This window comes from Oreochromis aureus, linkage group 7, assembly GCF_013358895.1.
Source record: "Oreochromis aureus strain Israel breed Guangdong linkage group 7, ZZ_aureus, whole genome shotgun sequence".
Classification (NCBI taxonomy): domain Eukaryota; kingdom Metazoa; phylum Chordata; class Actinopteri; order Cichliformes; family Cichlidae; genus Oreochromis; species Oreochromis aureus.
In genome coordinates, this window is record NC_052948.1 from 26,361,926 (window position 1) to 26,378,118 (window position 16,193).

Below are 16,193 nucleotides of genomic sequence, written 5' to 3' on the forward strand. Positions count from 1 at the left end.
CACTTCCCCATTAATCTGCTAAACCCGGGCCAATCTGTTCCCAGAATTAAGAGGTGCGTCCACAGCCTTCAGTCTGTATGTTTTGCCCCTGTATTTAATTTCCACAGGCACTATAGGATATTTATGAATGTCCCCATTTAAACACCTAATCTCCACACACTGCACGCCCCCAGGTGAACCAGGGTTTGGTGGACCAGAGACACCATAGCTGGGCATGTACTGGCACACTGTAAGTCTCTCCTGGACTAAGGAAGGGTGCTAGAGGCCTGGTAACATGGAACACTTTTTGCACCTTCATCAGTGGGCACTCTCAGTGTCCCGGCCCCCGACACCTCCAGCACCCCCTCCATGGAGGTGCATCTAATTTATGTGATGATTACTTCCAAGCACTTTGCAACCTGTTCTCTATTGTGTGCCTTTTCACTTGTTTCTTTTTTATTCCTGCTGTCTTACTATTTATATCTAATTCCTGCACAACTGGTCTGGAGCATCCACACTTTCATTGTACATGTACGATGACAATTAAGGGCTATTCAATTCTATTCTATTCTATTCTATTCTATTCTATTCTATTCTATTCTATTCTATGCTTTTCTGATGGTATCACGGCCATATTCTGTATAAGGGTAATCTGGTGACAAACTGCCCAGTGTTACATCTGAGCTCAGGTACATGTACCCTTCCATCATATCATGCTGTATTCTTCATGTATCCTGTGCCATGCTGAACTATTCTGTGGCAGACATGCAGCACTGTTTGGTTAATTGGAGCATAGCCTGTTTACTTTCACACCAGTGACTCTTACCACGGGAGAGATCAGATGGAGAGAAGATGGAGGAGAGGACGATTTGCATTCTTGAATTTATTTATCTATGCAGCAGGGACAACACATATTAAAATTGCTGCGTTTAAATAAAACCATAGAATGGTAATAACCGCTAATTTGCAGACCTTGTCCCTGGTTAGATTTTTAAGACACAACATAACATCAACCAATACAGATGCAAACTTTTAAGAACAACAGTTAAGAAGGACAGTAGACTCATTTCAGTTATCACAGATTTGCCTTTGTTTGAGTCATAATTTTTCCTTTGGATTAAAACCAATAAAATCAGTCAATGTTTTCATTTCTGGTGGTAGAATGCTCCAAATCTGTGGACCTTTAACTGTAAAAGAGGCCCGACCAAATCTTTTTTTACATTTAGGTGTTTTATAATTACCATTTTCAGTTCCTCTTGTTGGAAACTAAATGATGAGGGAAGAAAGTAGGAAACAGTGCGGTGAGTTAGGATATTTCAGCTCACATTGACACCATCCATTGTCCTGTAGCTTGATAGTTTTGAAAGTAATAAAATCTGACACACACAAAGATAAGAGAACATCCAGACGTCCACTGTCTGTGTGATTTTGTGAATGTCTCACATGCGTAAGAAAGAAGGTATTTTTATACCCAAAAGTTATTCCTAAATTTACAATTCAAAGGACACTGAAATATTTACATTGTCCTTGGAGCTGAAAGATTTTATTTTGAATAAATTATTTGTTTTCCTTCATAGCAAGAGCTATGAACTCCATATATACATTAAGGTTAAAGCTGTATTAAGGTGTGGGATTCTGATTTTACTGTAATATACAGAAATGAACGCGGAATTCTTAGATTTTTCTCTGGAGTTCATAACTCTTGCGGGTTAGCGACCTACCAGCCAATCAGATAACAGTATTCCTTGTTGCTGTAGTAATTTTCCCCCCACCTTACTGTATATCAGTATGTTAGAAGCATTCACCTGTCAATATAGTCCATCACAGGATAATCATAAACCGTATTTCTTACCTGTTGGCTGGTGCCAGAATCATCCCGTGGAGGAGCGGTGGCCATCTTCAATCAAAATGCTCATTTTTAATTTTTAAGAAACACGTCATGTCAATCATTAGTCTCCGCCCCTCCCCTCCCCCTTGATACACGCACACAACACAAAATCAGGGTCAAAAGTCTAAAAGTGAAAAAAATTACCTGTAAATGAAAAAAGGGTTTAAAACTGAAAAAATTAATTTGAAAAAGGCGAAAAATTAAAACTGAAAAAAAAAAAAAAAAAAAAAAAATGCCTGAAAGCAACCGATTTAAAATAAAATGATTCATTTTTTTAAACTTGTTTTTCATTTTTTAAGTAGCAAATGTTAGAATTTCAGTTTCAAATCACTTTTTCGACAGAATAAAACTTTTGAGTGTTTTTTTGTTGGTTTTTCTTAATGCTTTCCTGCCTGTCCTAGATATTCCCATGCACACACAGTACATTCCACCAAATGCTTGTTTGTTCCATGTACTGGGGACCCAGTCTTTTTAGCCTTTTCTCTTTCATCATCTCATTTTGAATGTCGTTTTTCATCACTTGCTTTATTTCATTCTCAGGTCTCCTGGATGCAGACTGGGAGCAGCAGATCAGGGACAGAGGAGCAGAGAGAGAGTGGGGAGGAGGTGCTGGAGAAAAAGACGGAGGAGGAAGGTGTGGCCTGCCTTGGTTACCAACAGCAACATCACTGTCACTCACAGCCTCAAGCCCCACCCTTTCCCCTTCTACTTCCCCGTCCCCCTCCCCCCCAGGACAGAGGGGGAGTAGGCGGAGGGAGGGGGAGGTGGTAGCAGCGGATGCTGCAGAAGCAGTATCAGGAGCGAGAGGAGCATCGTTTATTCCTCTTCCCAGTCTCCCCCTCTTTTACTCCTCCGCTCAAGCTCCAACGGAGGAGGCAGCTGGCTGCGGAGGCTTACACAGGCGAGAGGCTCCCTTCCCTGGCTGCTGCCCCAGCCCAGGCCCCTTCCCCAGATCTGGATACACTGTTTCTCCCATGGAGCCTCTACCCACCCAGGGACAGACTCTAAGGCACTACACTGCCTCCCGACCAAGGCCACGACGCACACATACGCAACCCCCTTCCTCCAGGCCTCAGGTAAGAACACACATGCCAAAGACAGCGCACACGAACACGCACGCACACACATACTGTGAGGATGCATACAGAGCCATACATATAGAAGAATTTCAATGCAGAACTTACCCTTTTTTATTTACACATAGGCTGTGTACAGTGCATGGGCTTTATGAGGGCCTAGAATGTATGGTCATAAAATACAGCCACAGTAGAAAATAACCGTAACAGGATGCAGGAGCAAAAAGGTGAGAATTATCAGGAGGATAGAGAGAAGGAGGGGGAATCTGTGTATCTATGTAGCTAGCTATCTGTCTGTCTATCTGTCTGTCTGTCTAGCGCTTATGCTTGTAATTTCTGTCCTGGTGTAGTAATAATGGTAGCCATCTTTATCTTTGCATTCTCTCCCCCCACGTAGTTGTGCACAGTGTGTGTGGTGGAACAGGCACATACGTTTTGGGAGTGGTGTTCCCTGGGTTGTTCCCAATGCTCTCTCTCTCTCTCTCTCTCTGTCACTCGGTGTGTGTGTGTGTCTTGGGAATGCTTTCACAAAGTCAATTATTCATGTTTTCACATTAGTGGGGGTCTCTTTCTCTGTGCTGTTACTAAGTGCAAAGAAAAAAGGGGATTCTCTTCATCTGGTGTGACCTTATTTGTATGAATTGTGTCTTCTTCCTTTTTTTTTTTTTTTTTACTTTATACGAAGCTGCACACGGGCTGTTTTGTAGATATCATTGTAAAATGGTGATTTTTTTTTACAGTATTATTGGTTCTGTAAAGCCATTTTTACTCATGCATTGCAGCTCTGAACAATGTTAGAGATTCCAAGGAGAAAAAAATGTAATTGGTCCAACACCTGTGGATTGGACATCTCCAGCAATCTAGTGTGCCAGGTCCCAGAGTACAAGTCAATGTGATAGCTAGTTAAAAGTCTGATTAATTGACAGCTTATTTCAACAGATGCTGGCAGAACTACTAGTCATTACTGGTATCGGCTTACCAGCTTTAGTAATTCTAAAACTGACTTAAGTGGCTTGAACATGATGCGATATTTTCTAATTGAAAAGCAAGAATAAAAGGTTTCTGTAGTTATGTCCATTATGTGGTTACTGGGCACTGTTTTCAATCACGTGGATGCCATGTTTGTTAGTTATTTTGGTAGCTTGGACTCTTGATGAGTCAGTCATCTATAGTAGTTAGTCATTTGCAGGAAAATGTTATAGCAAACATCACAAATTCACTGGATCTGTTTTTAATCACTCAAATGTCTTCTAGTTTTTCAAAATGGGATTGCTCTTGTATTTTCTTAAGAATAAACAACAGAATTGCATTTTATGCATTTTCAATAATTAATCTGTTATTTATTTAGTACCAATTCACACCTTGACAAAAGCGCCATCACAGAAAATTTAACATAGTACGGTCAAGACAACAGCATGAAATCCAATGATGCTCTGTGAGGAAGCAGGTGGCAACTCGAGACAGGGCAGCTGCAGAGAGGATGAAGCACAAACTATGGCAGAGAGAATATATAAAGTTAGTGACATGCAGCAGTGTACACATGCATGAGGAGTGGATGATAAAAGAGTAGGGGAGAGATGCGCGGTGCATCTTGGAAGAGCTTTAGGTCTAACTGAGGGGTTACTGGAGGTATCCCTGTTCTTTATCAGAAATTTCCAAACCGAGGTCGTCTGTCTCCCAAACCAAACGGAGGCTTTGGGAAACAAACAGTGGAAAGGAAGGAAAGGAAAGGAAGGAGGAAATCTGAAGGCCCTATCTCCTTTTCTACTTTTGCAAAGCTAGAAACAACAAACAAGGCTGCACTCTGAGAGCAAAGTGCTCTGTTGGGATAATGTGGTACTATGAGCTCTTTAATGTATGATGGAGCTTGGTCATTAAGAGCTTAGTATGTGAGGAGAAGGATTTTGAATTCTTATTTTTACAGGAAGCTAATGTAGACTGTGACGTGTTCTGTTAGTACTCTCTCTGCAGCATTTTAGATGCTTTGGATGGTCTCTGTTCAGAGATGTATCACTCTAAAAACTAAAACTAACATTTACTTAAAATTTTTGAGGCAACACTTTTACACTTAAAAATATTGAGTAGATTGGAAACCAGTCAAATCTGTTCAATATACTTGATCAATTGAATAACTACAGCTTAAAGATATTAAGTTGAAATGAATAATTGTAGTTGTTACACAAACATGAAAAAATTGAGTAAATAACATGCTTGGTCAATGTAACTGAAATATAGATGGTCAGTTAATACAAAATTTTGTTCCATTTACTTAATATGACCATCACCAGTAGGTGACCGTCCGATTACAAGACGAACTGCCAACTCTTGAGCCACAATCACCCCCTAACATTCAAATATGAATGTTATTGTATTTCCCTGGTAGTCTAAGTCTAAAAAACCAAACAAACTAATATGGAGTTGTGTGTTTCATAATACATGTATGAAAAATGACCACATGTTAAACATTTTTCCAAATGAAAATTTAATTTTCATAAACATGGCAATAACTCGAAATAAACAAGCACTAAAAAGACAAACAAAATGAACAAAACAATGAAAAAGGCTCATGGTACTCAATTACTCGACGTTATCGTGTTTTACTTACACTTTTCAGTTGTAGTTGCTGACAACAACTAATATCTATTTGAATAATTAATGATTTTAGTACAAGATACTGATGAGTATAGATACCTATTTCTCAAATATTTTGATTCAATTTTAAACAAAAGTATTAAGTACATGCAAAGAAGGTATTCTGTGAACCACATGCTGAATTTTTTGTCTGAGATAAATGTAAATAAATACCTTAATTTAACACAAACACATACGTTAACATTTTAGACATTTATTTCAACTTATCAAACTCAAATAATTACTAAAAGGATATTCATAGATTTTATCAGGCTCATCTAACTTATATTTATAGTGATATTTACTAAGCCTCTGAATTATTTTTTAGAGTGCATCCTAATTATAAAAATTAAATAATTCAGCCTAAAAACGTATTAAAAGTATTTTTAGCATCATTCTGTGACTTCTTATTTTGACAATATTGCTGTTGACAGATGGTAGTCCTGGAGGCAGTCCTTTATGTCTGAGTAAGTGAAGACATATTCTGGTGAAAAAAAACCAAAAACTGTATACTTCCCCAGAGTAGTGCTGGATGCCCAGGTGATGCCATACAAAATAAAATATATTCTCATTGTGGCCCCGTTTGGGCCAGTTTTTTTGTTTTTGTCTTAATTCACACATCAAAAATTAAAGGTCACCAAAATATTGTGATCAGATGGCTCAAAATGGTGTTAAAGCTGAAAGTTTTTAAACTTTTCCCTCCAACCAGGCTGAACCAATTTAATCAGGTACTGTAAAAAAAAAAAAAAAAAAAAAAAAACTACAGTAATGCTACAAAGTAAATCTTGATTTTTCGTCTCAATCCAGTCACAGTGAGAACAGTTAGGGCAGCCAGTGTGTCAAAAACATTATGTCCAGATCTGAGAGTGTTTTGTGTTGTTGTTGTTCACTGTCCATATAACTCTCCCCATTTCTTTTGTTTATTAGTCAGATTTTTATAGTCATTTTTTAATAGTAATATAATTAATCACTAATTTGCCTTGACTCTCCAAAGTAACTTTTACTGACTTTGTACTTAAACTGTTTTGTCAGTTGTTTATTTTGTGTTAGTAGAAGATCTGGTTTTTCCCAGATCTTTTACACCTGGATAATGAATCCTGTTGTCTTTATGTTTAGTAATTTATTTCTAATTCTTTAATTTGCACACATTAACACAATAATAAAAAATAAATCAGTTAGCCAGTATTTATTTTGAAAACGTAGCACATGCTATTTAATTCATTCATTCAGTGGAATTTCAGCTGATTCCAATGAATTGCCTGGAATTTACAGTAGTCTGAGATTAAATAGAAAAAGACTTTTTGGATAACAAAAGAGTCTTCTTCCAGCTATTTGAAGTGGTTAAGAAAAATAGAGATAAAGTAGTTGAAAAGCTCTCCTAATATGCAGTGTAACATATGCCAGTTTGCTAAGAGGTGGCAAAAATTTTCTGAAAAGTTAGCAAAAATAAAAAACATAAAAATCTATCTTTCTATCTATATATATGTGTGTATGTGTGTATGTGTGTGTGTGTGTGTGTAGCAGCATACCTGACGATGTTTCAAGATTACCTGAAACATCCTGGTCCAGCCAAGCCTATAGGATATAGTTATATCCTATAACTATAACCTTTACCAAACGTTTTAAGCCTAATCTTTAAAGTAGAGAGCATGTCTTGTGTCTTGATTCCAAACCAGGAGCTGGTTCAACAGAATAGGTTCTGATAGCTCTGCCTCCCATTCTTGTTCTGGAAAGTGTAGGAACCACAAGCCTGTATTCTCAGAGTGAAGTGTTAGGAGAAGACTTTTGAGTTCCTTCTCCTCACATATCTGCAATATATTTGTGGACCATAACAGGTATAAAAGGTGGACCTAACTTCTGGGTCTGAAAAGCAAAGACAAAAACGGAAGTGCCCAAAACCTGTGGGAAAATGGTAATTGACTCCCTTATGTTGTAACCACAGTGAACACTTTCTTGATAAGCTTGATGCGCCATTCATTATGACCCCAAACTAGCAGTTAAGTCCATTTTGTAAGTTATTCTATTCTAAGTCAGTCAAAATATTTTGTCTTCCAAGACGGGCTCTTTACAATCTCTATCTATCTCTTTGGAATTGATTTTACTCAGTGACTGTCAGCAAGCTTGAGCAGCCATTTGTCAATCAATTAGGGAACAAGCATTTTTCCCTAGTGACCGCAGGTTGCCAGGGAGTCACCAACCAGTCTCTAGGCCTGTGGAACTGAGGCCTAAGGTTTTGTATTTGAGGGGCCTCTCTGCTGTTGATGCTAACATCATTCCCAGAATGCAATGCTATCCACAGTATATTGCAGTATTTTATAGAAAAGAGTAAATATTGCCCAGTACACACTGTTTACTGTAATATCAGTATAATTTTAATGGGAAACGATGTGCTGCTATTCGGTTTGACTGTTTTCTTACAGAAATTTGTTTTCTGTATTCTGTCAGACAGTTTTTGTAGAATTGTCATCTTGAGCCTGTGGGGATAGGCTTGGCTATTTACAGATACAGGACATGCATTTGATATTATATTGTCTTTCTTGCCTTTGACAAATTTTATATTTGTGGCAGCACGTATAGTAAAGTATTTTTATTTTAGGATTATGATTTTGATACACCATCTGTCTCAGAATAATGAACTGATGCTGTTAGTAAAAAAAGCTATTTTTGTTGCATAACAAAATCTCTTTGTGCAGCTAAAAGCATCTGTCTTACACAGGTTCTCAATATCATCACGCTCAAGTGATTCAGCATAAAACACTTATTAAACCATGAAGAAGTGACACAGTTCCAAAATCTATTCAGGAGCCATAATGAGGTCCTGTCCATTATACCCACTATTGACAGCATCATTGCTGCTTACACCCTAGGTCCCCATCATCCATGATGGCGCCTGAGGTCAGTCCTTGAAGGCAAATAACTGGGGGTTAATACCAAGTCCTACCAGGTTTTACTACCAATGTCCTACTAGTGTGTTTGTCTTGGAGACAAATTGTATCAATGCAAGTACTGTCTCCATAACAATGGGCGTTATTAAGTTATTTTTATGAAGATAATTGTTTTCAAGTAAGTATGATAACAGATGGCTAGGACACAAGGCATAGAAGGATCTGGCACATGGAAAACCTCCCACTGTACTGTATATACAGTTAAGCCCAAAATTATTCATACCCTATGCAAAAATTGCTAATTTCATATTTTTGTCTATGAAAAGATGGACTGAGAAAACTTTGGTTTCAATCCATTTTAGTTATGGCAGATTACAAACCAATACATCAAATCTGGTTTCTTTGCTGTTGACTTAAAGGTTACATAATCAACATTTTAGGTTTTATGCATGTCCATAATTATTCATACCCTGTATGATCATAGAATGATCATGGAGTTTAAGCTATTGTTGGGTGTCAAAAGTAGGGGTCATCATTATTAATGCCAAACCTATAACCCACTACCCTTATGCAATCCCTTTTGCACCCTGTTATGTCATAAACTGAAATAAATTCAGTGACTGTGTGCATTCATTCTCACTTCATGGTCAACAGTCAAACCATTGACATGGCGAAGAAGAAGGAACTGAGTGAAGACCTTCGGTCGCGCATTGTGAATGCACACAAGGATGGTAAAGGCTATAAAGCTATAGGAAAGCAATTTCAAGTGCCAGTGGCTACGGTACAGAGCATTATCACCAAGTTCAAGAAGTTCCACACTGTAGAGAATCTCAAGGGCGTGGCGGAAACCAAAGTTGACATCAAGATTGTCAAGAAAAGTTGTGAGACAGGTCAGCAATAATCCTCGGATCACCACCAAAGCTATCCTGAAAACTTAAGTGACTCTATCAAGGCAGACACTCCAACGCACATTGCACAATGAGGGCCTCCGTGGATGCCGGCCAAGGAAGACTCCACTCCTCCAGCCTAGGCATGTAAAAGCCAGACTAGTTTTGCAAAAGCACATATCGACAAGGATGCAAGCTTTTGGTTGTCGATGCTGTGGTCTGATGAGACAAAATGGAGCTTTTTGGCCACAGGGATGTGGCCTTCGTTTGGAGAAGGAAAGGTGAAGCGTTCCAACCGAAGAACACAGTCCCAACAGTCAAGCATGGTGGTGGAAGCATTATGCTTTGGGATGTTTCTCTGCCAGTGGGCCTGGCAATCTAATCAAAGTGAATGGCATCATGAAAAGGGAACAGTACATGGAGATATTGGAGGAAAACATCAAGCAGTCAGCAGAAAAACTTGATCTGGGGCAGCAGTGGATCTTCCAGCAGGACAATGATCCTAAGCACACAGCGAAAGTAGTCAAGAAATGGTTAAAGGACAATAATGTGACTGTTTTGGAGTGGCCAAGCCAGAGCCCAGACCTGAACCCGATCAAAAATCTGTGGAGGGAGCTTAAGACACGAGTTTCAGCAAGAAGACCTTCTAACCTCAATGACTTGGAGACCTTTGCAAAAGAGGAATGGGCAAAAATCCCTGCTGAAGTCTGCAGAAACCTGATCAGCAACTACCGAAAGCGTTTGCAAGCTGTCATTGCAAACAAAGGCTATGCAACTGACTATTAATCATGGGGTATGAATAATTATGGACATGCATAAAAACCTAAAATGTTGATTATGTAACCTTTAAGTCAACAGCAAAGAAACCAGATTTGGTGTATTGGTTTGTAATCTGCCATAACTAAAATGGATTGAAACCAAAGTTTTCTCAGTCCTTCTTTTCACAGACAAAAATATGGAATTAGCAATTTTTGCATAGGGTATGAATAATTTTGGGCTTAACTGTAGGTAGCAGAGAGGTAGAAGCATGCCAGTTGATCCAGAAATGTCACAACGCGGCCATAGGCCGATAGCAAAACTGGACTCAAACGCAGAGAACCACAGCAGAGATGGCAAGAATTGTTTACAGTGTTTACTGAAAAAGCAGAGACTAGTACGTGGCAAAGTGAGACATGGATTAGACAGGAGCATGGCGTGGGTGGCGTGGGTCAATAAGGAAAAACTGGAAATTTACAGGATCAACTGAAGCAAAGCGGGCACGTCTGAGAAAAGAGGAGAACGGGGTTAGGATGATGGTGGAGTGAAGGACGCTTGGAGAAGCGTCCTTCTGGCTACAACTCCACTTGTAGCCAGGGTGGAGTTTGGCTTTGAGGGAGAGGCGGTGGGAATCCAGTTGAGTAATGGTAAAGGCTGGCTGACCTGAGTTCCACTGCATTCGAGATGGTGAGACATGGAAGAACTGGAGCTGAAGGAAACTGGCGTGGAAGGTCCAGGTGAACTGTGGCACAGGAAAACAAGGTAAACGAAAAACAAGAGACGAGCATGGAACTTGGAGCAGATTACCAACTTGAGGTAGTTGACGAAGTGGCGGTGAAGGAGAGTCTGCGTGGAGCTTAAATCCTCAACCTGAGGACCAGCTCCAGGTGTGCGGGACTACAGGAGAGATGATGGCTCCGTCCAGGGGTGGAGACCAAGGAAACTCAGAAGACTGATGGAATTTTCCAGCCATTCCCCCGGATCATGACAGGGAAGGTGGCAAAGTGATTTAGGACAAGAGTGGTAATGATAAATGATAATACAGATTTTTGGAAAATCTGTATTATCATATTATTATTGTCAGGTGCATATTATCCACTGAAATGCACCTATCAAATAAAGCAAGGAGGGAATTTGGAGGTAAAAAAGAGCCCACTCGAGAGGTTTGGAATAAACTGTGTGTAAAAGAGAGCGAGAGAGAAAGAGCTTTTGTGGCAGTGTACCATGAGAGTACCATGCTAGCAGGGAGTACAATGAGACAGGTGGCTTAAAAGAAGTGGCAACAAATGAAAGAAAGGATCATTATTTTTCTCCGGCTGATAAGAAAAAATGTATAGAGATAAATACAACTTTTGCCCAGGAAAACCTTCCTTTGTACTGGCTTTGGAACGCTTATATATTATTCCAGGCATAATTGTAGGCTCACAATTTCGAATTAGTTTGTAGTTTGGGCATCGTTTGGTGAATACAGCTACCATGTTGACAACTCAACCCTTTTCTACTTAACCTTAATCATTTTTGAAATTCAGTCTGTAAAAGGTTTTCCTTTTAATAATGTGTCCATTGTTGAGTGTGGGTGAGAGTTGCTGTGTGAATGTATGTGAGAATAGGTTAATGGGATGTAGTTGGAAACGCACTTTGAGTGCTCAGTAGGATTAGAAGCATGAAATATAAGTACGAGTCCATTTATTTATGCACAGACTTCTCCATAATCTCTATTTCCACACATATTTATCACTAAGAGACTCACATGAACAGTTTTGCTCTAGAGAATATGGCATGAAAATGGCTTTGCTGTTGTTTACGATGACTGTTGTTACTATGTAGGTGCAGTGTTGGGAAGCATAAGGGCTGTAAGGGCAATCTACTTTGACCTCACTTTAAAATTTTATAAAAATAATAAACTATGATGAAGTGGTGTACATTCATGCCATCACAGTTTCACAGATAAACTTTGTCCACCAGAGAGAGGTTATAGACAAACATACCCAAGACACAACCACTTAAACTAAAGACAGTTCTGCAAAAGAAAGTCCTAATAGATTAAATTTTTCTAATAGTTTATAGATTTAATTATTAAATCTATATAGTGGGACACCGTTATAGGGTGCACAACAACCTACGTTTAACCATATGTACATGGTGCACTCTTAGACAAATGTAATCACAATTACAAAGTGCAAACAATACAAGTTTTAAACAGTATAATGTACATAGAAGAAGATAAGTTCTATAAATGGGTATAAGTGAGTTAGTGAACTCACCACATCTTGAGTACATAGCTTGTACTCACTACAGCCTGTACATACTTATAGTTATAGAATATTCATAACATACTTCACACTGTGTACATTATAACATACCATAATAGACCCATTTCTGTAATATACTTACACATCTCTATTATTGCTAATATATATTGTAATATATCTATATAACGGCTAAAGCACTTTCTGGATGGATGCAAACTGCATTTCATTGCCCTGTACCTGTGACATGTGCAATGACAATAAAGTTGAATTCTATTCTATTCTATCTTACCTTATAAACGACTTTGAACGCTGTGTTATCCAGGACCTAGTTCTTGCCTGGTATTGCTCTTAGTTAACACACAGATGCTCTTTTTTTGCTCCTGACTGATAGCTCTATATTCAATATCCTTAGTCCAGTATAGCCACTATCCCTCTTCTACACATGTCCAGTCCATCTCAGCTGTGCCTTTGTCTCCAAATTGCTCAACCTGAGCTGTCCTTCTGATGTACTCATTTGTAATCCCGTCTCTCCTGGTCACTCCCAATGAATACTTAAGCATCTTCACCTCTGCCACCTCCAGATATGCCTGCTGTCTTTTTGTTAGTGCCACTGTCTCCAAGCAATATATCATAGCATGTGAACATTACCTTTCACTCTTGCTACTATCTTTCTCTCACAAATCACCCCTGACACTTGTCTCCGCTCACGCTACCCTGCCTGCACTCTCCTCTTCACTTCTCCTGTCCACTGTCCGTTGCTTGTCCACTTGTTTAAACTCATTCACCTTCACTACCTTCATCACTCCTACTACTTGCATCTTCACGTGGAAAGCTGACCTCCGGTGATAGGATTACAGCTAAAAAGTAGCCCAAGGTGTTGCAAAAGTTAAAAAACAAAATCATTTCTTAGGTCAGATGATCCTAGCTATTCCTAGTTAACTGTTCCTCATTACAATAGGAAAGTGGACATTATCTGTTTGAGCCTCACAGCTGTGTAGAGGAAGGGAAGTTAGCAAACTCAGCTTTAAAAAAAAACAACAGTTTTTATTTCCACTCTGTTTCTTTATTTTCCCCGTAAATAGGGTCAAGGTCACACCAAATGCCAAAATCAGTAAAAACCACAAATTTTTATAGATTGTCTTCAAACTTCACAACAATGCACTTTGGGGGACACGAGTACCCAGGTTGGTTGATCATTTGACTTTCATCTTCATTGTTAATGCCCAAAGTCAAAGTTGTCCTTCAAAAACCATATTGAGTAATATATCATATGAAAGAGCATGACGAGAGCTGTATTACACACTTTTTATTTTTTCAATGCGACTCCCTACGACATCACAATAATGCCATAAATTTCGACAAAATCACACATTCAACTTCACCTACGATGAGGGAGTACGCGACAACGAACAGAGCGAGATGCAGACTGTATATACACAGAAGGTTATTTAAGGATAATGGACACACCTAGGGAACACAGCTGAACAGAATTATAATTAGAAAAACTGAACATCACACACATGAGACAAGAGACTATCAATATAAAACAAGAAGTAACACACAATGAGACTCAGTTTAAGACATGAACTTGACACTGAGACATGGAGACGTGACTGACTGGACAAAGGGACGGAACAGAGGGATGAACATGGGAACAGGAAGGGAAAGAACACAGGGACAGGACTACAGACGTATTAATTTGACCAGACAGGGAACAGAGACAGAGACAGAATACAGAGAGACATGACAGATATGGGGATATGACTGGAGACAGAAAGGATAATACAACATGAGGGCACTCACATAATAATATCAAGAAATCAAAATTAGAAATAGAAATAATGAAAACTCAGAGGTGCTGGGACAAACAGAGCTCAAGATTAACTAATACAGAAAACTAATGAAAAACCCTTAATTTCAAAACAAAGAATCACAAGACAAGAACAAACTCAAAATACTGGGTCAAAGACCAAGACCCAGGACCATGACAGTATCTTAAAATCTCGAGTTTTTACAGCTTTACAGCCAGTTCTGCTCCACTCATATAGATAAAGATAATAAAATACACCATTTTAGTATGTAATGCTTCAAGGTCATAGGTTGAACATCATAAAACATTAAAGTTTTGTTATATCCCTTTATCGTTGGAGAGAGTTGGACTCTCTAAGTGCTCTTGGTGTCTTCTGTATTTATTTGTATTGTGGACTAATTTATTTTAATTTGACTTATTTATCTTACTTGCCATAGTGTTTATACCTATTGTCCAAATTTTATGCCATTTTTTAAATTATGTTTACTTTTCTTTTTGATTCTGAACTATTTTATTATGCTCTGTAAAGCACATTATACCGTGGTGTGAAAAGTGTTTGTCACACTTAAATGTTTCAGATCATCAAAGAAATGTAAATATTAGACAAAGTTAACATAAGGAAACACAAAACGCAGTTTCTAAATGAAGGTGAAATAGGACCTGCCTGACAAAGTGGAGTAGACCAAAAGATCCTCAAAAGTCAGACTTGATGCTGCGATTGAAGGAAATTCAGGAGCAAATGAAAACAAAGTAGTGGAGATCTCTCAGTCATGAAAAGTTTATAAAACCATTTCTAAAGTTGTGGGACTCCAGCCAACCACAGTGAGAGCCATTATTCACAAATGGTGAAAGGAGGGTGCAAAGACAAATGAGCAGAAACTGGTTTACCATTACATGTCCATGCTCTTTTTGGGTGGGGGTGTGCCACCCCATGTTCTCCCTCTGGACACACCCCTGCACTGCATTAAGCTACTATTAGCCAAAATGCTGCTTTTCAGCTTTGTTATTAGGCAGTGAATTATGCTTCGACTGTAACAGTGCAGCATGTAGCTCTAAAAAATATTTCATTGAAATCCAGCTGCTTTTCTGTTGTACTCTTGCAGCATAACTAATGGGAGTGTATTTTTTATAAGGTAATCCTTTGCTATGTGCTGCCACATGTGCAATGTACAGTAAGAACAATGTTAAATTAAATTTTCAATATGGAAGGGATTAGAAAAAGACTTTGTTTTAACACTGCTGCAATCCTACTATTCTAAGTATTTTTTTTCTGCAGAGTGGGCTTGACCCAGTTAGAATTTGAGCTGTCCTGAAGTGCAGCTTGTTATTGCACAGTTCACAGCAAATGTAAGAACGGTCTATTTCAAAACTCAACACAATAGCTGAAATGTGTGGAGTGAATAGTCATGTTAGATTACAATAGGAATGCACAGTGATTCCATAGTTGTATTTTAATCAAGACTACATGAACTGTATCAAAGTTAGAATATGTGGGAAATTAAAAGAATGCATTTCAAGACTGTTAAATAGGATGGGGAACTTACAGCAGTGTGCTAATTTACTGAATGTTTCTTTAAGACACAGTACTTTCATTTCATACAACATGGTAGGATTTAACTTTATAATCCTTATAACAATATTACAGTAAGAATATCAAAGTAGGAGGAACAGAAGCTCTTTGCAGCAAAATTATACTCTTTTACTTGAATGACCAGGTAAGAAATGAATGGAGAGTTAAAAGGTGAATAAAAAAGAAAGAAGGGACTAGGACATGATACGAATTCAGGGACCTGCACACAGGAAAAGAAAAGTAGCAATACGGGACGTAGAATTGACATGTCAATGAAATTTAGTGACTAATAGCAATGACAAAGGAGTCCGGTTGGTACTGAGTTTAATTTAACTCAATTTTGAGGCGATTTTTTGATACGACTTCTATCAGAGAGAAGAAAACCATTGATTGACATATGACATTGTGGTAAATACAGTACATGGTCACCTACATGACAATGCACAATGAACAAATCTC

General features: G+C 38.5%; 1 protein-coding gene across 1 annotated transcript in view; it reads left to right on the plus strand.

The window, feature by feature from the left end:
* The window catches only part of carmil2 (capping protein regulator and myosin 1 linker 2), a 64,788-nt gene that overhangs the window by 26,961 nt on the left and 21,634 nt on the right, over positions 1-16,193 (plus strand). Inside the window, exon 31 of the mRNA XM_031753530.2 lies at positions 2,408-2,943. Within this exon, the coding sequence (XP_031609390.2) occupies positions 2,408-2,943 (536 nt within the window). The remainder of the gene's footprint in view (positions 1-2,407; positions 2,944-16,193) is intronic.